This window comes from Ornithorhynchus anatinus, chromosome 4 (genome assembly GCF_004115215.2).
Source record: "Ornithorhynchus anatinus isolate Pmale09 chromosome 4, mOrnAna1.pri.v4, whole genome shotgun sequence".
Lineage (NCBI taxonomy): Eukaryota > Metazoa > Chordata > Mammalia > Monotremata > Ornithorhynchidae > Ornithorhynchus > Ornithorhynchus anatinus.
In genome coordinates, this window is record NC_041731.1 from 2766093 (window position 1) to 2790972 (window position 24880).

General features: G+C 53.3%; 1 protein-coding gene across 4 annotated transcripts in view; it reads right to left on the reverse strand.

The window, feature by feature from the left end:
- The window catches only part of FBXO32 (F-box protein 32), a 28874-nt gene extending 11097 nt beyond the window's left edge, over positions 1 to 17777 (reverse strand). The window contains exons 1-4 of one of the 4 annotated variants that reach the window (XM_029064103.2): positions 17616 to 17777; positions 11518 to 11630; positions 7811 to 7860; positions 7180 to 7272 (exon numbers count right to left, since the gene is read on the reverse strand). In XM_029064103.2, the coding sequence (XP_028919936.1) occupies positions 7180 to 7272; positions 7811 to 7860; positions 11518 to 11630; positions 17616 to 17731 (372 nt within the window). In that variant the 5' untranslated portion in view covers positions 17732 to 17777. Of the gene's footprint in view, positions 1 to 7179; positions 7273 to 7810; positions 7861 to 11517; positions 11631 to 12310; positions 12435 to 14609; positions 14773 to 14799; positions 14927 to 17615 lie in introns of those variants that run through there. The other 3 variants (XM_039911675.1, XM_029064105.2, XM_029064104.2) reach the window with 3 other exon arrangements.
- Between the last annotated feature and the right edge of the window lie 7103 nt (positions 17778 to 24880).

The window sequence follows — 24880 nt, forward strand, 5'->3', positions numbered from 1 at the left end:
CCCTCTGCCCTCTTGCAGATGATTCCTCCTTTCTCCTTTCCATCAATGAATGCTACATTCTACCATTTCGTTTTGACACGGTGATCCCATATGTGCAGTGAAATCTGAAATGAAAACGTTTTACAGGATCTTTAGCGGCGGTAGGGCATCCAGACCTACGTCTGGCGGAACGAGACTACGTTCCACTACATACGTCCGTGTCTAGCGGAACAAGCTTGGGCCTGGGGGGGGTCGGGAGCCCCGGCTCTAATCGAAACTCCCCTGCTCCTCTGCTGCGTGACCTTGGACCTGGCACTTAAGCAGCGTGGCTCAGTGGAAAGAGCCCGGGCTTTGGAGTCAGAGGTCATGGGTTCGCATCCCGGCTCTGCCACTTGTCAGCTGTGTGACTGTGGGCGAGTCACTTCACTTCTCTGGGCCTCAGTTACCTCATCTGTAAAATGGGGATGGAGACCGTGAGCCCCACGTGGGACATCCTGATTCCCCTGTGTCTACCCCAGCGCTTAGAACAGTGCTCGGCACGTAGTAAGCGCTTAACAAATACCAACGTTATTATTACTTAACCCCTCTGTGCCTCAATTACCTCATCTGAAATGAGGATTGGGCACCCGTTTCTCCTCCCACTCCGACTCCAAGCCCCATGTGGAGTTGGGATCATGTCTGATCCGACTGACGTTACCTCAGCACTCAACACCTTCCTCGGCACCAAGGAAGCGCTCAGCAAATAACCACGATTAGGATATTATTTAAGAGAGCTTTGAGTTTCCACGGCTATGTGGAGGTAAGACTCGGCGAAACCATAGATCGAAAGCATATTCTGTCCTCACAAAAATTCTCTGAGGCACAGTATATTCCAAATTCCTCCAGAACCTATAGGACGGTGAGATTTTGCAGCCTAGAGTGCAGGCCTGATTAGAGACATTCCAGTGTTATCAGAAGTTTGAAACGGTCACGGCTTTGAGAAGCCGCATTTTACTATATGTGATTTCCCACATTTCCAAATTTTATCAGTACCAGAGTTAAGCACAGTCAAGAAGCCTTTGGCTTTCATAACAAACTGTGGTTTATATTTCACAGCGCTCTCCTACATTAAGCTCCGTGTGCTTCCAAGCCTCTTATTTACTCAGTGGATAACACAAATTAAAAATCTGGAAAGTTCTGCTTTGACTTTGAGCCTTAACCCCTGCCAGGTTGGACGAGGCTTATTTTAAACTACATTAATAAACCCGGTGCGTGTCAAAACTAGGTAAATATTATTTGCAAGTAAAACAGCCCTTCAGTTATTTTTTAAAAGAAGAGCCAAGACTGGAGTCGGGAATTGTATTTTCCAGCGTCGGCGGTCTTGCTCGCTTCTACCCTCCTGGCAAATTAGTCCAGACCCAGGATCGGCTCACGGACCCCTCCATAAGATTATCTATCGCTAAGTCGAGGCGTCTCCTACACGGGCGATACGCTCATCTGAAATCGATCGATCCTATCGATTGAGAGCTTAGTGGGGGCAAAGAACTGTGCCAAGCGCTCGGGGGAGTACGATATTAACCGAGTTGGTTATATCGCTCCCTTCTGCCTCACCCTGACCTGCTCCCTTTATTCGCCCCCCCCCCCCCCAGCTCCACAGCACTTATTCGTTCAACCGCGCTTTCCAAGCGCTCAGTACGGCGCTCTGCGCTCAGAAAGCGCTCAATAGATACGATTGAACAAATACGATGGAATGGATTGTATTTATTGAACGCTTACCGTGTGTAGAGCACCGTGCTAAGCCCTTGGGAGAGTACACTGTAACGACAGACACGTTCCCTGCCCGTGACGAGCGCTTATGTACATATCCAGAATTTATTTATATTAATATCTGTCTCCCCCTCTAAAGCGTAAGCTGTACGTGGGCAAGGAATGTGTCTGCTTTATTGTTCATTCAGTCGTATTCACTGAGCGCTCACTGTGTGCAGTGCACTGTCCTGACCCCTGGGGAAAGCACAACACGACAATAAACGGTGACAACGATCGTCGCGTCGCACTCTCCCCAAGTGCTCACGATAAATCCGACCGACTGACTGACGGACGCATCCCCGCGCACAAGTAGTTTACGGTCTAGCGGGGCGATTACAGTCTAGAGACTTATAGGCCATAGTGGCTACCGAGCAATTTATCAGTATACATTTCTCCTGCTTAACCCGAAGCCCATCTACTGGGTTCCAGTGAGGATGTGGCTTTAATTATCCCAACCTCCCAAAGCGACCGAGATGTCCCCCTGCTCCCACCAGCGTTTCCAGTTCAGGGCATCGTATTTCGCCATCCCGACCCCTCTTCCCCTCAAAGAGCCTCCTCCCAAGTTTAAATCCCGGTCGCCCGAGGTCCAGAGAGACCACCCTCAGGAAGAGCGAAGAGCCATGCCAAGTCGGCCAGAACCTCACCGCCGAGTAAGTACCTGCCTGGGGAGCCAAGCTGCAGTTGGAAGCCACCATCCCCCCGGGGACTTGGCCCGAGGACTCCTTTTTAATTGAAGGCGTCGGGTTAAGATCTGAATCACGGCACCGGGTTTCGGCATTTCATCTGCCAAACCGCCAGTTGAGTTAAAACAGCTCGTGTTTCGAACGCATTCTTAGGGGACGTGTGCCCAAGGTTGCCGAAGAGACTCCGCTGGGCTTTGGCGGGGGGTCCGGAAAACGAGTGGAGGAGCTGGCCTCGTGGACGGAGCACGGGCCCGGGAATCAGCGGGACCTGGGAGCTTATTGGAAGATGATCCTTGACTTTCCCATCCTGATTCATTTCTGTTTTCTCTTTAGATTTACCGGCATTAGGAAAGAATAATAACAATAATGGTCCTAGCTCCTCTACTTGTCAGCTGTGTGACTGTGGGCAAGTCACTTCACTTCTCAGTCACCTCATCTGTAAAATGGGGATGAAGACTGGGAATCCCATGTGGGACAGGGACTGGGTCCAACCTGATTAGCTTATATCTCGCCCAGCCTTTAGCACGGTGCCCGGCACACAGTGGGTGCTAAATAGATACCATTAAAAAAAAAAAAGGATGCTGCATCTCTCTCTGGGCGCAAAAGCTTGTGGTTGGGGTGACTCCGAGGTTGGCAGTGGACATTCCTGGGCCACCTGGATTCTTTGGCACCTGGGTCAGGGCTGCTATGAAGTGTTGGCCTCTCTGAGATGCTAGAGGCTAATTTAGGATATTTCAGGAAGGACCTAGAGAAACGATTTGAAACAACTGCCCCTCCGCTCTCAGGATTGGTCCCGTGGAGAGAAACGCAGGCCTGGGTTCTAATCCCGACTGCCGCTCGCCTGCTCTGTCACTTTGCCCGAGACCCTTGACTTCTCTGGGACTCATTTCCTTCATCTGCAAAATGGGGGTCAAAAGCCCGTTTTCCCTCTCCCTTAGCCCGTGCGTCTCTTATGGTGCGGCGACCGTGTCTGATCCGACGATACTTGGCTCTACCTCGGGGCCCGACACACGGTAAGCGCGTAACAAATAACGATTACTATTATTATCTTTCCTGGGAAAGTTTAGTTTTGTTCCCTTGCTAGTCCTTGAAGGTGAGTAATAATTCCCCTTCAGGAGAAAGTAGGGAGGTTGGCCCGCCCGCCCGTAACCGTGCTCTGTTTTGCCTCTCGTTCCCGTCCGACTCCAGCAGTGCAATTTCTCAACTTAACTGAGGGCCTGGCGGCGGTCGGGGCAGAAATCGGAGCCGAGTGGGATGTCCTTTCGGCATCCTAAACAAGGGAGGCTGCTTTATGCCGTGGACAACTCTCCCGCCTGGTGAGTGCTCTCCCGAGACCACAACTGCTCTTGAAGTGAAGAAGGACCCAGGTAGCCTGGGGATGTTGGCGCTCTCTTTCTCCCTCCCTCTCCCTCTTTCTGAGATTTTCATCCTCTTCTCACCACAGCTAGATACATCTCTGTGCCCCTCAAGTTACCCCAGCACTGAACACAGTGCTTGGCACATGATCATAGCATTGATTGAGGGCTTAGTCTATTCGGTACTCGTACAATAGCAAAAGCGCTTAGTACAGTGCTCTGCACCCAGTAAGCGCTCAATAAATACGATTGATTGAATCAGTATACATGATCCCTGCCTTCGAGGAGCTTAAGGCTGTTATTATGATTATCTAGTTTTATAGTTTGGGCTCAACCTGAGTGGTCCCCACAAGCTGAATCGGTGGTTTGTGCCCATCTCCTACAAAAAACATTTTGGTTGGGGGAAGCTCTCTAACACTTTCCTGGCCAAAGGCCAAGCTAAAAAAAAAAAATCTATAGAGCTGTCCGCTACGTCCCTTCCATCCCCGGCACACCCGATGAGGGGGGACGGGGGTCAGGTTTGGCAAAATAAGACTCTCTGGATCCTTCATCCTTAACATTACAACCGCTCGAGGCTGGGGAACTCTCCTGTTTAACGACGTCTAAGCGCAAGGCCCGAGGCCTCAACCGGACAGGAGGCTAAATTAAGAGTGTATGAAGACACTCATGAGGTTAATAAAGGTTTAGTACAATTCCCTACCCAACTCAGAGGTGGGATGGTGGTCAGATGGGTTTCAGATGCTCGGTCCACCGCTGCCTAGACAGCAGCTGAGTGAGCTGGGGCTAAACTCCCCTGGACGTCGCCTCTTCGGCCAGATCTTCGGGATCGTTTGGTTCAGGGAAACCGCACTGGAAAGCTTGACAGTTCGGCAAACGCTCCCATTTCGGGACCAGAAGCCCAAACAGCTGTTTGCTTCCTAACCACTGACAAAAATGCCCAACAGGATTTTCTGGGAAAAAAATAAAAGATAAACCACCACCACCATCACCGAAGGAAAAAAAAAAAAACCAAACCCAAAATCTAGGCCCATCTTGAAAGTTACGGTCCAAGGGTCTTGCGTTCCATTGCTTTTCCCCCCATTCTGTTTTACGGTTTATAACCGTACTACAGATTTCAAATCAAGAAATCGAAAGGGCTTTAAAATCCCAGACAGCAGCTGCGAACAGGTAGTTTTCCAACGGCAGATTGCTAGCGTATCACATGCTGAGCAAAACAACCACACTCAAATGCTCTGAACGCTAATAGAGTTCTGAAGCCGGAGCCAAGAATGCGTTCGGGTCAGCTGAAAGTTCAGCTGAAGTTAAGCGGGGAGAAGGATGGAGAGAGCAGTAATAGGTGCTGGATGAAAAAGGAGTTTGGAAAGGGCTTCACAACCATTGTATGACCTCTTTATTTTCTACTCCCCCAACGATCCCTTCTTCTAGACCGTCAGCTCTGGGGGAAAATCCGAGCCCCGAGTCAGGTTCAGGGGACGGAGCACCGCTCTGGGAATCAAGAGACCGGGGTTCTCAGCCCAGCTCTTATCTTAGTTGGCTAACGGGGGCGAAGACCGGGCACGTACTCTGCTATGTGTTCCACCCTGGCCCGCCTACACGCTCACAGCTTCTGTTGGAAGGCGTGGCCTAATAATAATAGTAATAATAATAATGTTGGTATTTGTTAAGCGCTTACTGTGTGCAGAGCACCGTTCTAAGCGCTGGGGTAGATACAGGGTCATCGGGTTGTCCCACGGGAGGCTCGCAGTTAATTCCCATTTTACAGACGAGGTCACTGAGGCACAGAGAAGTGAAGCGTCTTGCCCACAGTCACACAGCTGCCAAGTGGCAGAGCCAGGATTCAAACCCATGACCTCTGACTCCCAAGCCCGGGCCCTTTCCACTGAGCCGCGCTGCACGGGCCTGGGAGTCAGAAAGATCTGGGTTCTAATTCCGGCTCTGCCACCCGTCTGCTGTGTGTCCCTGAGCGAGTCACTTCACTGCTCTGGGCCTCAGTCACCTCAGCGGTAAAATGCGTCCACCCCGATTTGCTTGTATCCACCCCAGTGCTTTGAACAGTGCCTGGCTGTAGTAAACATTTAACAAATTCCACAGTTATTATTATTATCATTCTTATGCCATCTAGAAAAGATGAGTCAGAGTGAGAACACTGCTATGACGGTCACTGGAATTAGCATTAATTCCTCTCTGCTCAGGTCCTTCAATCTCCTGACCTCCCCTCCTTTTCTGTTCCCGCTGGGAAACTCCAGCCGCATCCTCTGCACTCTAAGCTCACTGTGGACAGGAATGCGTCTCCCAACTGTGTCTTACGGCATTTGCAACCGTGCTGTGCGCTCTGCACACAGTAAGCGCTCAATAAATGCCACGGATTGATCAAAATCTTCCGAACGGTAACTTAAAAAATTAGCTATCACTCCCACTTCTCTGCCGCGATAATCTATTAAAATGAAACACTCAATTGTTGTTGGTTCCATCGACGCAGGAAAGGAAGAGATGTTGGTTTTGGAGAACTGTTCCATCTCTAGGCCTTCAGTTGAATGAGCAGGTAGTAAATTCTCAGAAGGGTTTTCAGAACCCAAATTAAAACACGTGGTTTTGAACAGAGGATACTCCCAGAGGGACTCGAACTTAAACCCCTTCTTAAGCACCCGTCAATCGAGTTACTTCTATTAGTTATAATGATAAAGATGTTGTCATAAATGGGGTATTTGTTAAGGATTTACTGTGGACCAACCACTGAACTAAGTGCTGACTTAGATACAATATAATCAGGTCAGACACAGGCCCTGTCCCCCGTGGAACTTAAAGTCCAAGGGAAGTGTTGACTATGTGCTAAGCGCTGGGGGCAGATAAACGCTAACCAGCTTGGACAGTCTCTGTTCCAAACAGGGTTCACAACTTAAGAGGGCGGGGAAAGCAGACATTACATCCTCCTTCTGCAGATGAGGAAACTGAGGCCCAGTCAGTGACTTACTCAAGGTCACACAGCAGGTCAGATCTCCTGACTCAGAGTCCCCTGATCTTTTCCTTAGGCCTCATCGCATTGTTTTGGTTTTTTTTTTAGTTCTCTTAGGTAGAACTAATCTGAAGCATACTCTCCGCCTTGCAGGGGTTTTTGAAACATGACATCCGAGAAAAAACCCACACTGCCCCTTCAACGGAAAGAGCGGTTTTGTGTCTGAGTGAGCCCGTTGAGGCCAAGACTGAGCAACGGGCTACCAGAACCTGCCTAAAAGCAGTTCTATTTTTAGTCATGACTTCCAAGTTTCCATACAGCTTCTCAGACACCCCAGGGCTCTGGTGACACTGTCAGAGGACACTGCAGTCGCTTGGCCCAGTTGGAAGGAAATTCAACAAGATCTTATCCTCCTCGGCCTTACCCGCACAACATAGTTGAACCGTCTCGAATCCAAAATGGCGCTTGAGAAATCGAGCCTGTTGAAAGCTTCACCCAAGGTGCAGTAGCCGTGGCGCTGAAGAGGGAGAAAGGGAGACAAATGAAGGGTGGGATGAGACACAGAGAGAGAGAGAGAGAGAGAAGCAGAGAGAGGAGGGGAGAGGGAGCAAGAGAGAGGGGGAGAACTGGGTTACTTTGATGGTACAGGGGTTATTTTCAGTAGAAATTAATCAAAACTTCAAGGCCTACAGACCAAGAACATGAAGTGGTAATAGGCTCCTGGGCAGAAAATTAGCCTATTGCAATTCCACATCCATTAGCCCGATTGGGTTTCCTAGAGTCATATCAATCAAAGTAAACAAGTTGCGTTTGAAGCCAGAGAACACTTACGAGGTTTCCTGGTTTGGCTTATCCTCAAGACCCCCACTTCCTCCCTTCCCCTGACCCAAAAACTGCTATATCAACTTACTATTCCGTCTCAGTTTTCCTATAACTAAGAGTAGAGGTCTGTGGTACCGCTGTCTGATGTTTGACCAGATCCAATGGGGAGAAAATTCAGAACTCCCAACTAGGGTGATTAAGAGCTGACTGTTTTGTCAAATCGATCCACTCACCTCTTTGGTACTTCCTTTGTGAACGTAGATCCATTTTTCTTGATGGAAATCTGTAAAGGAGAGAGACATTCCTCTTAATTACTTGTAACAAACCTGCTGCATTAGTCACACGGTATTTTTTTCGCATCTGTTCCCACATTCGAAGTTTGGAAAGACAGCCGGATTGCTCTAGGTCGAATCGGTACAGCGATGTGAGCATTTCATCTCTACAGTTTTTAAACGTACCGAGGACACCCTGGCCTCTTCAAAATTCTCCTACTCCCATATTTCTCCTCCTTTCCAGCTGTCAACCCAAAGGAGATCTGCAGGCTGCTCTTAAAAATCAAATGTGTAAATTTTCCGTGGGCCCCGCTCCCTCTCGCTGATTAAAAATACCTTCTCCATCTCCCCTCTTACTGCTATCTTCATCCTCTCGTTCTCCTCTGGCTCCCTCCAAACAGGCTCAAGTCTCCTCCAATCTAAGAAACCTTCTCTTGATCTTCACGCTGAAACCCACTTCCCTGCCCCAGTTTCCGTCCAAACTCCTTGAATAGACTGCGTATAGCCTCTTCCTCTCCTTCTTCTCCAACTCTCTTACCACTCTCTGGTACCTGTTTTTCGCTTTTTTCACTTTTTTTTTTTTTTTAATGGCCCGTGTTAAGCACCTACTACATGCCATTCACCGTACTAAACGCCGGGGGTAGATATAAGCTAGTCAGGTTGAAGGCGGTCCACGTCCATGAGCCTCACAGTCTTAATCCCCATCTTCCGGATGAGGTGACTGAGGTTCAGAGAAGTTAAGAGACTTGCCCAAGGTCACACAGCAGACGAGCGGTAGAACGAGATCATTCCGACTCCCAGGCTTGTGCTCGATCCACTGGGCCGTGCTGCCTCTCAATTAAGACTAGGCTCACGGTTCTCTTCCTGTCTCACTCAACGCTCTTTCGGTCTCTTGCTGCCTTTTCGTCCTCCCTTCAGCCTATATCTGTGGGCATCCCTCAAGGCTGCGTTCGAGGGCCCGTGGTCCCCTGCTTACATTGTGAGACCCTTGCAGGACAGGGACTGTGACTCAGCTGATTATCCTGCATCCACCCCAGCGCTTAGCGCATAGGAAGTGTCTCACAGACCCCATGCTCCGAAGGAGCTCATCCACTCACTTGGTCTCGGCTGACATAACTCCTCCAGGAAGCCTCCCTTGACTAAGCTCTCTGTTTCCCCTCCTTAGCGCCGCACCCTTGCACTTAGTCCTATCCCCTAAGCACTTAAATTCTTACCTCACCGCCATCCCACAGCACGTACGTACGTACATATCCTTATACTTTGTCGCTTCGCCTACCTGTAATTTATTTCAATGTCCAGCTCCCCGATTAGACGGTAAGCTCCCTGTGGGCAGGGATCGTGCCTGCCGACGTATTCTCCCAAGCGTCTGCACTGGTCTGCACGGACTAAGTGCTCAATAAATAACATCGATTGACTGGCCAACTTCACCAGCCCTGACCTCTCGCCTGCTTCCCAATCTCGCGTTCCCTCCTACCTCCGGGACATCTCCACGTGAACGTCCCTCAGGCCCCTAAAACTCCATCTCAAAATGATGAAAAATGAACTCCTCCTCTCTGCTCCTCAACCTACTCATTATCGCCATTCCTTCCCTCCCAGAAGCCCACAACCCTAATATCATCTCTGACGGTTCTCCGCTCGCTCGGTAGGTCTCTAAACCTTGCCAGTTTTCCCTTCCTAGTCTACCTCCTACCCGCCCCTTCCTCTCCTCCTTTTTGGTAAACGTCCTGATTCAAGCCCTTGTCACCTTTCGGCGGGATGACTGCATCAGCCTCCTTCCTGGTCTCCCTGCCTCTGGCCTTTCCTCTCTTCAGCCTAGCCTCAGACAGCTGCCGGGATCATCTTCCAAAAACACCAGTCGGAAACTATCACTCACCTCTCCAGAAACCTCCAACAGCTCCCCACGTTTCCCTGTGTCGAATGGAAACTCCTGACCATTGGCTTCGAGGCTTTCCACCAACTGCCTCCCCTCTCCATTTCCCCTCTCTTCTCACTTTACATCCCAGGTGGCACTCGAGGCTTCTCCCAAGCTAACCTCCCAACTCTACCCCACTCTTGACTCTCCCCGTCCTTCGTCTCATTGGGCTTGTCTTTCCCCCTGCACAGACCCTCTTCCCCGCTCAAATCTGTCAAACTAATTCCTCTCCGCCTTCAAACCGTGCCATAAAATACAAAGAAAAATCCCCCTCTGGGAGGCATTCCTCTATTCTCTCAACAAACTCCACCTTCTCGGTCATTTCCTCCCATCAGTCACCCGAAGTACTCATGGGTAAATCTGTTCATTTTCTTTTTCATTTATCTAGTGATATACTTTTGTTTTTCATGTGACTGTTACCTAAACACTCACAAAACGAGAGGACCAAGAGTGCCTCTTGTCTCCCCCAGTCGACTGAAAGCTCCTAGATGAAATCGATCACTGGTATTTACTGAGCGCTTACCGTGTACAGAGCACCGTATTCAGTGCTCGGGAGAGCACAGTAGAGTTGGTAGACACGATCCCTCCCCTCAAGGAGCTTACAGGTATTTTACTTCTACTAGACCTTACCAAACACCTAGTACAGAGCTCTCCGCACTAGTGGTGCTCAATAATTTCTGATGAGGAGGAGGAGGGAGGAATAGAAAGGAGGGGAAAGATGAGCACAATTTACATTGGTTGCCGAATCGGACAATCAAGTTTGTCTGATTACCCAAATTCAGCACACTAAATGGCAGAACTGTGATTCCAGAAAAACCCCACATCTCTCTCTCGTTTGTAGTAAACGCCAAATCTGAAAACTGCTGAGTGCTTAAAAAAATGATGGCTCTAAACAATTTACACTGTATAATTTAAATTAGATTTTCTATTTCATGTTCAGGATAAGATGTCACTATGCTGTTTCCCCTAAAATTCACATATGTCTCCCAGGAATGTACATAGAAGTTATATAAATAAAGGGAAAGGGACAAAAACTCCTAAACCACAAACCCAAACAAAAACACTCATGGAACTGGTTGGTTCGAATGGGCCACAGGAAAAAAGGATTCCAGCTAAACCAGAGACCAATGACAAGGGTGGGGGATTGGGGAGGAAGGGGAAGAAAGGTCAATCGAGGGGACTTGGAGAGGAGATTTATTGAGGGTTGGGGGGGGGGGGGTGTTCTTAACCTCTTAAATGTTGGTATCCGTTAAGCGCTTACTATGTGCCGAGCACTGTTCTAAGCGCTGGGGTAGACACGGGGGAATCGGGTTGTCCCACGTGGGGCTCACAGTCTTCATCCCCAGTTTACAGATGAGGGAACCGAGGCACCGAGAAGTTAAGTGACCCGCCCAAAGTCACACAGCTGACGAGTGGCCGAGCCGGGATTCGAACCCCTGACCTCTGACTCCAAAGCCCGTGCTCTTTCCACTGAGCCACGCTGCTTCTCTTAAATCATTAAGAAGCTTACTTAGCTGCATGGCATAAGTAGAAAGAACATGGGCCCGGGAGTCCGAAGACCCGGGTTCTAATCCCGGAGCCAACAACCATAATGATATTAATGATAATAGTCCAAATATTCAAAGAACCACCCTCAGCAAATGACCCGGTAAACACTCGAGCGGCTGTTCACTGGTCTTAGTCTGACTGGCTCTCGAAGCGTTTTCCCAACTTCTGTGGAAACATTTTCTGCTTACATCCACTGAAGACGGCTTACATTGAATTTTTGTTTTACTATTGAGCAGGTCCTTCTTCCTCTTCTTGGCTGCAACGTCGTAGTTCAGGCTGGTGAAAAGGTTCTCCTTGTTGTACGTGTCCTTGCTGCAGAAGCTGGGAATGACAGAAGCAAGAGGTTATGAGTCCTTTGAGTAGACATAGCCATTGCTTCTGAGCAGCGTAATGATTGCTTCTTCACCAAATGCCATTTCTCTTCCCTGTTTATATTTACCGTTTCTCCCTGAAAAGTGAAAGGGGCGGCGGGGGCGGGGGGCGGGGGGGGGGGGGAGTCTTATCAGTGAGCGGAGAAACACATTTTCTTTTGTTACGATTTTTGTGTTTGATTCTTTCCTCTTTCGAAGGGTGGATCCTAATAACTCTAGGGGATGACGGGGGGGGGGGGGGGCACTGCAGTGAAACGGGGCATCTAGCTTCGGTTGAAGGATCTGGGCTCCTAACCAACAGAAACGACCATAAAGGTTGGGGGAGGGGGAAGAGAGAAAGAGAGAGAGAGAGAACATTCTGAACCACTCACTGTACATCCTGCAGGCTAGCAGTTTTAACCGAGGCCGAGTCTGTTTATTTCTGTTAGCAGCAAAGGCTACGGATCAGGGATTAGACCCTTTTTATGGTATCAGTTAAGCTCTCGCTATGGGCCGGGCACCGTACCGAAGGCACGAGCGGCGCGGCTTAGTGGAAAGAGCAAGGGCTTGGGAGTCAGAGGTCACGGGCTCCAATCCCTGTCGGCTGCGTGACCTCGGGCAAGTCGCTTCGCTTCTCTGGGCCTCAGTTACCTCATCCGGTAACTGCAGAGACGGGGTGAGGGTGGGCTATTTCGGAGGACGTCCTCGAGGAGAATGCCATCTCTGACTGCGACCCCAGGCCCCGGGCGTTGAAGAGGAGACAGCGAAGTGTTCCTGCTCCCACAGTCATTTCTTTCGCTCCACCGTTACAACAGAAACTCATTCTCTCGCCCGTTGTATCCTGCAACAGGCCCCCCCCCCCCCCCCCCCCCAGCCTGGTACTGCTTTCCTGTCCTAGCAGCAGGCGGAAAAGCGGTGTTCATTTGCCTTTGGACGGAGATTCTGAAATGCAGTATTAAGGCCGGTACGCTGCATTAAGGTCTGTACAGGCTGCTCTCCTTTGTGTAGGAAGCAGATGTTATTTTTAGGCTCCAGTAGAATCACAGTACCGGAGCTGGAATATACGCTAAGGTCTCTGGGAGGAGATTGAAAGTTAGACGAGAAATGGAAAAGACAGACCAGTTGGTTGGGCAAGGAGAAAGTACAATGAGAACGTCTAAAGGACAAATGCCACCCCTTCTCACCAACACCCTCCCGAGCATGTTTTCGCGCGCACAGACACACACACAAGGAGATACGCACCCCTCCTCCTCCTCCTCCTCCTTCTCTTCCGAAGACAAATTAAGCAGGCCTCTCTCCTTTGAGGCTTAGTGACAAGAGCATGGAAGTGGAGGGGTTCAAGAGACCCATGGTCTAGTCCCAGCTTCGTCACTCCCCTGCCGTGTGACTCTGGGCCAGTCACTTTTCTCTGGGTCTCAGTTTCCTCATCTGTCAAAGGGGGGATACTACCCCCTCTCCCTTATTTCTTAAGACAGCGAGCCCCGTGTGGGACGGTGACCCCCGTCCTCTCTGATTATACTGTATTTACCCCGTCACTTGGCAAAGAGAAGGCGCTTAATAAACGCTATCGTTGTGATGTGCGTAATCTTTTGGATTTGAAGATGATCCCACTGACGGGGAGGTTTACCTAAGGGGGTGAGTGCTCCTGAAAAGGCCTTTTTTATGGTATTTACTAAGTACTTACAAGGTGCCGGGCCCTGCACCGATTGCTTGGATAGGCAGGAGTTCATCGGGTTGGACACAGTCCATGTCCCGGAGGGGGCTCCCGGTCTTAATCCCCATTTCACAGATGGGGTCGCTGAGGCACAGAGAAGTCAAGTGACTTGCCCGAAGTCACTCCGGGAGACGAGCGGGGAAGCTGGGATTAGGACCCAAGTCTTCCGACTCCCAGGTCCATGCTCTTTCCACTGGAACGGATAGTCCTGACTGCACAACGCAAAATATTCCTCGTGCAATCTGGGGAGTCGTGAACTAGTCTATAGAAATTTTAAATGTCTATGTGCTCATTTCGGTTCTTTTCCAACTCATTTCCAAAAGGAACGGGAATACTCCGTCTACCCCTACAAAATGCACCGATCCGCTCAGTTCGAGTGACTCATTACAAAAGCAAGTTTTAAGAAGGACTTTTCGATAACTGATGTGATCACCCATTGCCAGATGTTGACGATTTAACCAAAAAGAACCCCCACAACTTTAATCTAGTGTTAATTTCCAGAGTCCGGGGGGGGGGGGGGGGGGGGGGGAGGAGAAGGATGGCATTGAGAATGGCTTCAGGGATCGTTTGTCTCGTTTGGTGACGCGTTCCCTTTCAATCGCTAATATATTCAGATGAATGTTATTTCAAAAGCCCAGTGACGTTCTTTTCGAACGAACTCGAAACCAATGGAAAAGTCACAACAGCCTTCAAAGGAAAGGTCTCTCTTCTTCGGGAACCACATCATTTGATTTGATGTTTTTAAAACAATTTGAAATCTGCAGTTCCAAATGTAAGCGGCATTCTCCCCCACAGTGATTCAGGAACTGCAGCAAGGTAGTTATTTTGTGGCCTACTGGAAAGAGCACGGGCCCGGGAGCCAGAAGGTCCCGGGTTCTAATCCCAGCTCTGCCACTTGTCTCCCGTGTGACCTCGGGGAAGTCACTTGACTTCTCTGTGCCTCAGTGACCTCATCTGAAAAACGGGGATGAAGACCGTGAGCCCAGTGCGGGACAGGGACTACCGTGTTCGACCCGATTACCCCGTACCTACCCCAGCGCTCGGTCCACGTGCCCGGGCACATAGTGGGCGCTTAACCAATACCACGATTATTATTTTGCAGGCAGCATCGGCCAACGCCAACCCCGGCAAGCAGTCAGCTAGACCGAACGTGACCGACTCTTCCTCGCCACGGGATTCGCTCGGGAAACCTCGGGAAAGGGTAAGGAACCATCAGGAAAGGGTAAGGAAGCCTACCTTCCCACTTAAGGATCTCTGAAAGCCTCGGCAGGAGGGAAACGTGCCTGACTCGGAAACCGCTGAGGCACGACTGTGGCTTATGAGCCTCGGGTCCCCAAGGGGGTCCCCAAAAGAGAACTGACTTCCTGAACCACGACGCACGGAACCCTGGCCAATCACAAAGAGGGCCGCGAATAGGATGACGGACCGTTTCCGTCCGGCGACCCGCCGATCGTCACGCCGACCGAAATAGCCCGATCTTCCCACACTTCCGGGCTGGTTCGGTCTGAGGAAAGATGAAACCGTCTCTGAGTCTGGCCCCTGAAACCAAGCAAAGTAGTTCGAGGATTAACTCTCAGCGAAAAGGGTCAGCTCAGGTGCTTCAAATCTCTCGGCCTCGTGAGCCCAGCCTCCCCGACCCGACCCGACGGGATATCCTGCGGCCGAAGAGAGATCGGCCGGTTGTCAAAATCGCGGGCCGGGGTTCGGCAGGCTGTCTGTCCGAGGGACGGCGGCACATTTAAAAGTCATCCACCTCGTTGTTTTCGCTTGGACGGCGGGGGGGGCCGTAAGGAGAACACTCAGGCTCACCTGCCCACCACCGAACACCTCCCCGCCGCTCCATTCTCACGAGAGGGCTCACCTTCTGCGACCTCTCTTTAGGGAACGATGCCCGCAACATCACCTACTCGGGCACTCGGCCCAAGCACGACACCGTAGATGGCCACGTCACCAAGACTGAAAACAGCAGTGACCCTCGAGATGCCAAAACCAAGGCTTAAAGAGCGTTAATCCCGACCGGCAGCCTCTCCATCCGAAGCGGACACGCCTATCGCGCGTAAAAGACCAAGACAAAAACGGCCAGCCCAAAGGAACGGGCACCCGCAGGAGGCTTAGATTCAGGTGACCAGAAGGAACCAGGCAACAGAATCAGTAAGCGACCCCACGCAAGTCACTGGATCGCCTCTGGCCTCAATTCTTGTAAGACAACCTCCGGGAGGAGGGGAGAAAAAGATGAGGGGGAGATGCGGGGAGGTCAGCGGCTCCATCTGAGTCTTCTCGGGTAAATTAAAACCGCCCTACTCCCGTGCCACCCCACCGGTCGATCTGTAAAAGAGGCCCCACTGTTTTCCAACGGAGCCCGACGCCAACCTATCCCTCCGAGCCAGTACGGCGCAAGCATTTCACGAGAACGGGTCTGGGGGGGAGGAGGGGGAGGTGGGAGAGACCACAGCGTCTACTTCCGAAAAACGCAATCGATCCTAGAAACCCGGGGCACGAGAGCTGGCACCGACGAGCCGAAACGGGCCGTTTCCTCCCGTTTCATTTCTGCGACATTCAAAACCGCCCCCTCTCGAACGATCCCTCGCCGACCCCAAAACAGTCAGAGCCCCCAAACCACGCAGATGGGCAGATTCTAAAGCAGGGAAGTTCCTCGGGGTCAAGGGGAACTTCCAGTCGGTCGGTCTTCGGCATTCACCCGCGTTTCGTCGCGGACTCCCGGAAGACCCATTCGGGGAACGCGGGAAAAAGGACCCGGGTCACGACCGTTTCCCCGCGATTAAATGCGGTCGGATCTTCATCGAGACGGGCTCCTTTCTAGTCTTCCCACCCGAACTCCCTTCACGGGGCCGTCACGGTGTCCTCTCGCCCCCCAAACCCACGGACAACCGTAGCGCCCGTCTCCCTCTCCTCCCGACCAACCCCGGCGTCGAATAACTCGCCCCCCGTCATCGGAAGACGGAGGCAGGCCGCTCCACCGCGAGCAACGAACGGACGGAGCGCCCCGGAGGTCGAGCCTTCCAAACGACCCCATCTCCCCGAGGGCCGGCTCGCCGGCGGCGAACCGGCGGCCATCCCGAGAGCCACTTCAAAGGGCCCGACGACGGGGAAGCCGGGCTCCCGCCCGGGCCTAGGCGACCCCACGGACCCGAGCGGGCGGCCCCGGGGAGACGAGGGCGGGGGGGACGCGTCCGCCGGCCCGGTCGCGTCGTCCCCTACCCGGCCTCGGGCACGGTGCCCCGAGGGCCCGGTCGGCACCGCCAACCCTCCCGTCCCAACGAGGACGGCGGTACGGGGACACGGCCGGGACCGGGCCCGGGAGGGGGCTGGTGGACGGGGAGATCCGGGGCCGGGTCGGGACAGGGTCGGGGACTCGCATCACCCCCCGGGTCCCGGACGGCGTTCCCCGGGCCCGGGGTCCGCTCCCGCAGACCGTCCCTCACGCCCCAGACGGGGCCGCGGCCCGGGCGGGACCCGAGGCCCCGTCCGTTGGTCCTCCCGCTCGCTCATCCGCTCGTCTTTATCGGGCGCTCACCGGGCGCCGAAGCGAGCGCTCGGGAAAGCGCAGTGACCCCACGTCGAGCTCACGGCGTGGAGGGCCGACGGCGGGAGGGTCTCCTCGCCTGGAGGTGGGCCCGATTGGAGCCGGGTCTGGGCCGAGGCGACGGCAGCCGCGAGGAAAGGCCCGAGGGGCGTCCGGGCCAGAGGAAGGTCCACGGAGCCCCGGGGACCTCCCGGCCAGACGAATCCCCCCGCCCCCTCCTCTGGGGTGCCACGATGCCCAGGGGATTCCCACGCCCGCCCTCCCCGTTCCGGAGGGATCGTTCGGCCGGGCCGGGCCGGGCCGGGCACTATCGGGGACGGTTCCCCAACGTCGCCGGGACATCGACTCCCCCTCCCCCGGCCCACCGTCCCGCCCCGCGCCAACGCTCCAGCTCCCGATCGTGTCCATCGACGACGGTATTTACCGAGCGCCCGGGGCCCGGGCGCCTCGGGAGGGCCCCCAGAAGCGACAGATCGCCATCCCCGCGTTCGGGGCTCGGGGGTTCGGGGCCACCCTCCCCCAGCCGGAGACTCGCCGGGGAGGGAGGGCGGGGGGTCTGGGGAGGAGGAGGGAGGGGACGGTGGGAGAGGACGGACGAGGGTGGGGACGGACGAGGGTGGGGAGGCGGGAGGGAGAGGATGAAGGAGGGGGAGGACGGAGAGGCCGGAGGGTCCCCGCCCCGCCCCCCCAGCCCTCACCCGTCCATATCGTCGACGTAGCCCCCGCTCTTCTCGTCCAGGAACCGCTTCCAGCCGTCGGCCGTCTTCACCCAGTTTTGCCCGGGGGACCGCCAGTCCTGCCCGAGGAAAGGCATCGCTCGGGCCCGGAGGGGGCCGGGAGGAGGACCGGGGCCCGGGTGGGTGGAGGGGTGGAGGGGTGGAGGGAGGGAGGGAGGGAGGGATGGAGGGAGGGGTGGGTGGGTGGGTGGATCGGTGGATCGGTGGATCGGTTGGGCGTCGGCGTGGCGCAGAGGAAGGCCGCGAAGGCCTCGTGTCCGGGAGCGAGCGGGCCCTGGGCGAGCCGAGCCGAGCCGGTCCTTGTCCGGGCCTGGGACTGGGCGCGGGGCGGCGGAGGCTGCGGGCTTTATCCGGCCCCGCGGCGCTTTGTTGCCGGAAGAGCCGGCGGCTCGGGGCCACGTGGCTTTGTTGACGGGCTCGCCCGCTTTGGTTGGCTGCTCCTCCTCCCTCCTCCTCCCTCCTCCTCCCTCCTCCTCCCCCCTCCTCCCCCCTCCTCCCTCCCCTTCCCCCCCCCCCCCCCCCGCTCTCTCCGCCTCGGCCGTTGCACAATCCCGCCTCGGTGGAAACCTTAAACCGGGCTGCGAGGTCCTCCTCCTCCTCCTCCTCCTCCTCCTCCTCCTCCTCCTCCTCCTCCTCCTCCTCCTCCTGCCCGGCCCGCCCTCTGGCCCCAGAAGCAGCTGCGGCTCAGCGCCCCCCCCCCTTTCTTTTTCCTTTCCCCTCTCCCTCCATCCCTTCGGATCTCGGCCGGAGGCCCGGGGAAAGAAGAGGGAGGAGGAGGCTGGAGAGGCAGTGTGGTCACTGGGTGGGGGAGCGGAACGACCCTCTCCAGACCCCCAACTGCAAACCCTCCCTCCATCTCTCTCTCTCCCTTCCCCCGTATCCCCCCACCTGCCAACCGTCTCTCTCTCTCTCTCTTCCCCCACATCCCCCCCAACTGCACACCCTCCCTCTCTCCCTCCATCTCTCTCTCCTTTCCCCCATCCCCCCCAACTGCAAACCCTCCCTCCCTCCCTCCCTCCATCTCTCTCTCCCTTCCCCCGTATCCCCCCCAACTGCAAACCCTCCCTCCCTCCATCTCTGTCTCTCCCTTCCCCCGTATCCCCCCCAACTGCAAACCATCTCTCTCTCCCTTCCCCCACATCCCCCCAACTGCGCACCCTCCCTCCATCTCTCCCTTCCCCTCCCCCATCCCCCCCCGACTGCACACCCTCCCTCCCTCCATCTCTCTCTCCCTCCCCCCATATCCCCCCCAGCTGCAAACCCTCCCTCCATCTCTCTCTCTCCCTTCCCCCATATCCCCCCCCCCCCCAACTACAAACCTTCCCTCTTGCCCCACATCCCCCCCCCCCCCACTGCAAACCCTCCCTCCCTCCCTCCGTCTCTCTCCCTCCCTTCCCCCCCCCCCCCCCCCCCGTCTCCCCTAGCCGACATAGTTTATCCGCCTAAGGGTCCTCGAGGTGTCTGCTGACATGTGAGACTGTCCCCTGGCACAGAACGCCACCGAGGGAGAGGTTATCGGCTCACGTCCTCCGGGTCCCCTCTCTGGCCTACGCTCCGCTCTGGGGGCTGCCGGAGTCGGCCCTGGTCTCCACCGCAGGTTCTCCTCCCCCCTCGCCCCCCCAGATGTTCACGAGAAGCAGGGTGGTGTCGGGGGGCTCCACCCCGGGCCTGGGAGTCGGAAGGATGTGCCCTCTGGGCTCAGTGGAAAGAGCCCGGGCCGGGGAGTCAGAGGTCATGGGTTCATCAGATCCCGGCTCTGCCACGCGTCGGCCGTGTGACTGTGGGCGAGTCACTTCGCTCCTCCGGGCCTCGGTTCCCTCGTCTGTAAAACGGGGATTAAGACCGTGAGCCCCGCGTGGGACGACCCGACCGCCCCGTGTCTGCCCCGGCGCTTAGAACGGTGCTCTGCGCACGGCGAGCGCTTAACAGATGCCGACGTTATTATTGATCCCGGGTCCGTCCCTGTCGCGTGACCTTGGACGGGTCGCTTCGTTCCTCTGGGCCTCGGCGACCTCATCCGTAAAATGGGGAGCAAGACCGCGAGGTCCACGCCGGACGCGGACTGTGTCCGACCCGACTAGCTTGTGTACGGTACGGTGACCGGCGCTCGGTACGGTGACCGGCGTAGAGCGAGTGCTTGACGGATACCGTTGAAAGAGAAAGAGAAAGAAGGTGGGAAGAGGTAGAGTTAGGCCCGTTTACTCTTGGTGTCTTTGGCCTGAAGGCGTTCTTTTTCTGGCCACGTCTTTCTCCCTAGGGTGGGTCAAACTGTGCCATTTAATGCTGGGTTTAGTTAACTTGGGACCTCCTGGAACTGTCAGCGCCGGGGCCCCGATCCCTGTGAAGGCACAGAAACGCCATTCTGAAGGGCCAAGGTTCACATCTTGGCCCCCGGGCCTTGTTTCCCCTTTATACCGCAGACACGCTTGGCTCTCCTCTGCCTTTCCCCGGTCTCCTTCTTGTTGCTTCGGACACGCCGAGGCCGAGAAAGAAGGGGCGGCGCGCCTAACGGTTAGCACGTGGGCTTGAGAGTCAGAAGGGGCGGGGTTCTAATCCCGGCCCCGTTCCCCGTCTGCCGGGTGTGACCTCGGGCGGATCGTTTAACTTCTCCGTGCCTCGGTTGCCTCATCTGCAAAATGGGAATCGATGCCGTGAGGCCCATGCGGGACGGGGACTGCGTCCAAAGTAATCAGCTCGTGTCCACCTGGGCGCTTAGTGATTAAATAGTAAGTACTATTTAATAGCACTTAAATAGTAATAGCTCTTAAATAGTAAGCATTTAACAAATACCAACAAAAAAAACCAAAAACCCCAGACTGCCGTCGAGTTGCCGGGGAGACAGAACCGCTTACAAGATCCAGGGATGGATGTGGGGATGTTTTCAGGGAGTTTTCGTTTTTGCAGTTGGATTTTGACCCTAAATGATATTTGTTGTAGTCATAGTAAATGTGGCATGTTAAGTACTTTGAGAGACTAAGGAATGATCACAGTATCGAGGAAGATAATATCAGTCCGGCTCCTGATAGAGATTAATGCCGTCCTTTAAGGAGGTACGAGTAAGTGTGTTTAAAAAGAGATTCGGTTGCAATTTGGATTTTCCTCATCTGAGTCAGAACCACTTAGTCCCCGACTCGGTATTTGCTTCTGACTCTGCCTTTTCTCCTTTCCTGTCCCAAATCTTCTGTCGTCGTCATAACCTCTCTAGGCCTCAGGTTCCTCATCTGTAAGACGGGGATAAGGTTCTGGTTTTTTTTTTTCTCCCTCTTAGACTCTGAGTCCTTGTGATAAAGGAACAGCATCCCTCCTCATGATCCTTTATCTACCCCAGTGCTTAGCGCGTAACGTGCACCTAACAACTAGCACGATAATTATCATTATCCTGGGTGGGGCAAGGATCGTGTCCGATCCCATTATCCTCTATCTACCTCAGTGCTTAGTGTCATGCTTAGCCTAAAGTATTATGATGATGATTATTATCGTGTCATCTGTTAAGCGCTTACTACGCGTCGAGCACCGTCCTGAGCGCTGGAGTAGATTCAAGTTACTCGGGTTGGACACCGTCCCTATCCCCCAGCGGGCTCCAGGTCTAGCTAGGAGGGAGTAGGAGTTAGGAGTTAATCCCCATTTTGCAGAGGGGATAACTGAGGCACTGAGAAGTTAAATGACTTGCCCAAGGTCACGCAGCAATCGACTAGCAGAGCCAGCGTTAGATCCCAGGTCCTCTGGCTCCCAGGCCTAGGCTCTTTCCAATAGGCTGCACTGCTAAATAATTGCTGTCATTTTCATTTTTATTCTGACCCTTATAGCAGCCTTACACTTCCCCCGTTAGTACTGAAGGTTCTGGCTCCTACTTCACGTTGAGTTTCATCGGGAAGTCTTGCGAGGCTGACTTCCTCACCGATGTGGTCCTAACTCCAGTCAGTTCATTCGTTCGTTCCTCCCATCGTATTCGACTGAGCGCTTACTGTGTGCAGAACACTGTACTGAGCGCTTGGAAAGTTCAGGTCAGCAATAAAGAGAGACAATCCCTGCCCACACCGGGCTGACAGTCTAGGAGGGGGGAGGCAGACATCGAAACAGATAAACAGGCAGCAATATAAATAAATGGAATTACCGATATATACACATCAAACCAAGTAAACGGGCATCGATACAAATAAATAGAATTATAGATAGAGAAATATATACACAAGTGCTGTGGGGCGGGGAGGGGGGTGGAGCGAAGGGAGCGGGTCGGGGCGACGGGGAGGGATGGGGGAGCTGAGGAAAAGGGGTGTTTAGTCTGGGAAGGCCTCTCGGAGGAGGTGAGCCTTCGGTGGGGCTTCGGAGTAGGGGAAGTGTGATTGCCGGAGGAGGGAGGGCGTTCCGGGACAGAGGTGGGAAGCGGGCCGGGGGTCGACGGCGGGACGGGCGAGAACGAGGCACCGCGGGGAGTTTACTCCAAGTAAGCGCGATTGTCCGTATTCTGCAAGTGTTCCGTGGTGCGGCCCGTATCGGTTCTGAATTTGGAAACTCCTGGACAATACGACGTCACTCAGGCTGCAGGTATGTGGGCAGCAGGCCAAAAAGAGGTCGTCCAGTATTCAATTCATGCCCACAGCGTGGCCAGAGGTCTAATCTGAGCAATAAATGAGCAGTGCCCTGGTGTTCTCGATTTCACTGCCGCTCTCACTGAATGACCTTGGAGAGGGTCCGTGTTATTATTTGTTATTTTTCGAGCGCTAGCAATGTGCTTCGTGCTGTACGCAATATGGAAAGAGACGCCGGCCCTTTCCAAGAGACTCGAGTCTAATTTTAAAAGACGGGCGGGCCGCGGAAAAGTCCCAGAAGATAAGGGTTTTGCATTACTCACATGACTCGTATATTTGTTTGGAGGAATCGTTACTAGAAGTGATCTTAAAGTACCGGGAAGTTCTTTAAAAATAGTGAATGAAATGCTGTGAAAATGCAGTTTGGGGGCTGGCTTAGACTGACGATAAATCCCGCCTCCAGGCATCCGCTGCTTCGAGTGAAAATGACGGTGGTATTTATTAAGGGCTTACTACGTGCCAAGAACCTTAATAAGGACCCAGGTAGATACAGATGACCTCGTTGGACACAGTCCCTGTGCCATAAGGGGCTCACATTCTAACAGGGATAGCGGGTATTGAAACCGAAGAGGAAACTGAGGCCCGGAGAAGTGAAGCGACTTGCCCAAAGTCACACCGCAGGCAAGCGGCAGAGCCGGGATTAGAACCCAGCTCCTTCTGACTCCCGGGCCCGTGCTCTATCCGCTAGCCGCCTCTTCCCGGCGAGGAAGCGGCAGCGGAGGTGGTGGGAGTGATGAAACTCCAGAGATCCTCCTTTTATCCCAGAGAGGCGGTCCCTCGGATTCACGAACCCTGAAGTGTTTTTTACAGGTTTTACAGAAAACCCGTTTCCTCTCACGTATACGGACGGGTGGCCACCCTGTTGTGTCACAGGGAATGCTAAAATAGCGTGGTAATCTGTTTCCGACCTTTGACCCGGTCTTCAGTGAGGCATCCTTAAAATCGTGCTTAATACGTTTGCTAGGTGTGTTTGAGCAGGCACAGCCAGTCGTGGTTTATTTTGGGACCTGTCAGCCCGATCGATTAAATCGGTCAGACGTACGTCACCGAAAATATGTTCGTTCCTTTCTTGAGGATCAGTGGGCTCTTTTTCACCGTGCTCCTGCTCAGCAGAGAAGGCTGGTGGCCGTTTGCTACATCCCTCATTTCTTACAAACTCTTCAGAGACAGACGCTCCGTCTTCTCCAGAAGGGCAGACCGTCTCCTCCCGGGCTCATTTTGAAGTTCTTTAGAACCCTTACGGAGGTGTTCCACAAACACAGTACTGGACGCTCCGGAAGGGCCGTCTATAAATGGCTCACTCGATTTTCGGGAAGATTCTCCTTCCCCTCCCGACTTGCTAGCGTGAGACATTTTTATCTTGAAACCGTTTTTACGCTCGGGGTTTGGCAGGAAGATGATCGAAACGGCATCAAAAGACACTGCGGATAATCACGTCGAGTGCACGTTTTCGGCACGGATTCCTCACGGGTTTTCCGTTTTTAATATTTGCAAGTGTTTGCGCCTGTAAAGCCGCGAGCGAAGATATCCGTGGCTGCAGTTGGTTAAACCCAGACCTGGGTGCTTTCCTCAAAATGAGAGACAGCACCAAATTGCTCTCTCCGTTTTCTAATTATAGATCCAAGCGTTTTCACATGCAATCCTCCAAGGTTCAAAAATCGCTCAGGCCAAAATGAAAAGGGACCCTTTATTAGCTGGACTGGGAAACGTTTAGATGGGATTACCACAAGTTAAAAAAAAGACGAGATTTTTTTTTTTATTTTGAATTTTTGCTCTACTTTACCCTTTAAATTTGGCTTGAATGTAGCCTGTATTTTGGGGGAAGGTGATTCAAAGGGCTTGTTGGGGCCAGATCTCCTGTCTGCCAACACGGTTGTATTGTTCTCTCCCAAGCGCTTAGTACGGTGCCCTGCCCGCAGTGGATAAATACCACTGATGGCTAGCTCTTCTGGATAACCCGGCCGAGAGGCGTATTTTTTTAGAGGGACAGTGGATCATTTAGAAGTCAGATACACTGATGCGGTTTCGTTTTTTGTTTTGTTGTGTTTTGTTTCGGAGAAGCTGTACTGAAATGAGTTAAATGAGGGCACAAGAACCAAAAAACCAGTTCTGCGAGATCTTGTAGACACTCCACCCCCAAAGGAAAACCGAACAACCTACTTAAACTGAAACTCTTACGTCACCAGAATCAGCTCCCATTGGCTAACTCTTCCACTGAGTAAGGAAATTATTTATTGACCGGTTCTTCTAACTACTGGGCATAATCCCTCATTTATTTGTAAAGTGTAACCTCGGAGGAAGGTTAGAAGAAAGATTTGAAATCAGGAAACTAGAAACTCATTCCATTTTTGGCTTTCCCCAGACTTGTGTGACTTTGAAGGCATTGCACGTTATAGTCTTCCTACCTTTAAATTGGGGTTTGTGGGGGTCGGTAGGAATGTCAAAGGGACTAACCGGTGACAGATACGTAGACTTATTTGGAAGGAAGCTGCTAGTCCGTCATAATTCTCTCTTTGGAAATGGAGAGAGAAAGTCAGGCCATCCACCCATCCTCCTTCTCGCTTCCCTAGGGAAGCGGTGTGGCCCAGCGGAAAGATCGTGGGCCTGGGGGTCAGTGAAACGAGTGGGCTCTCCGCT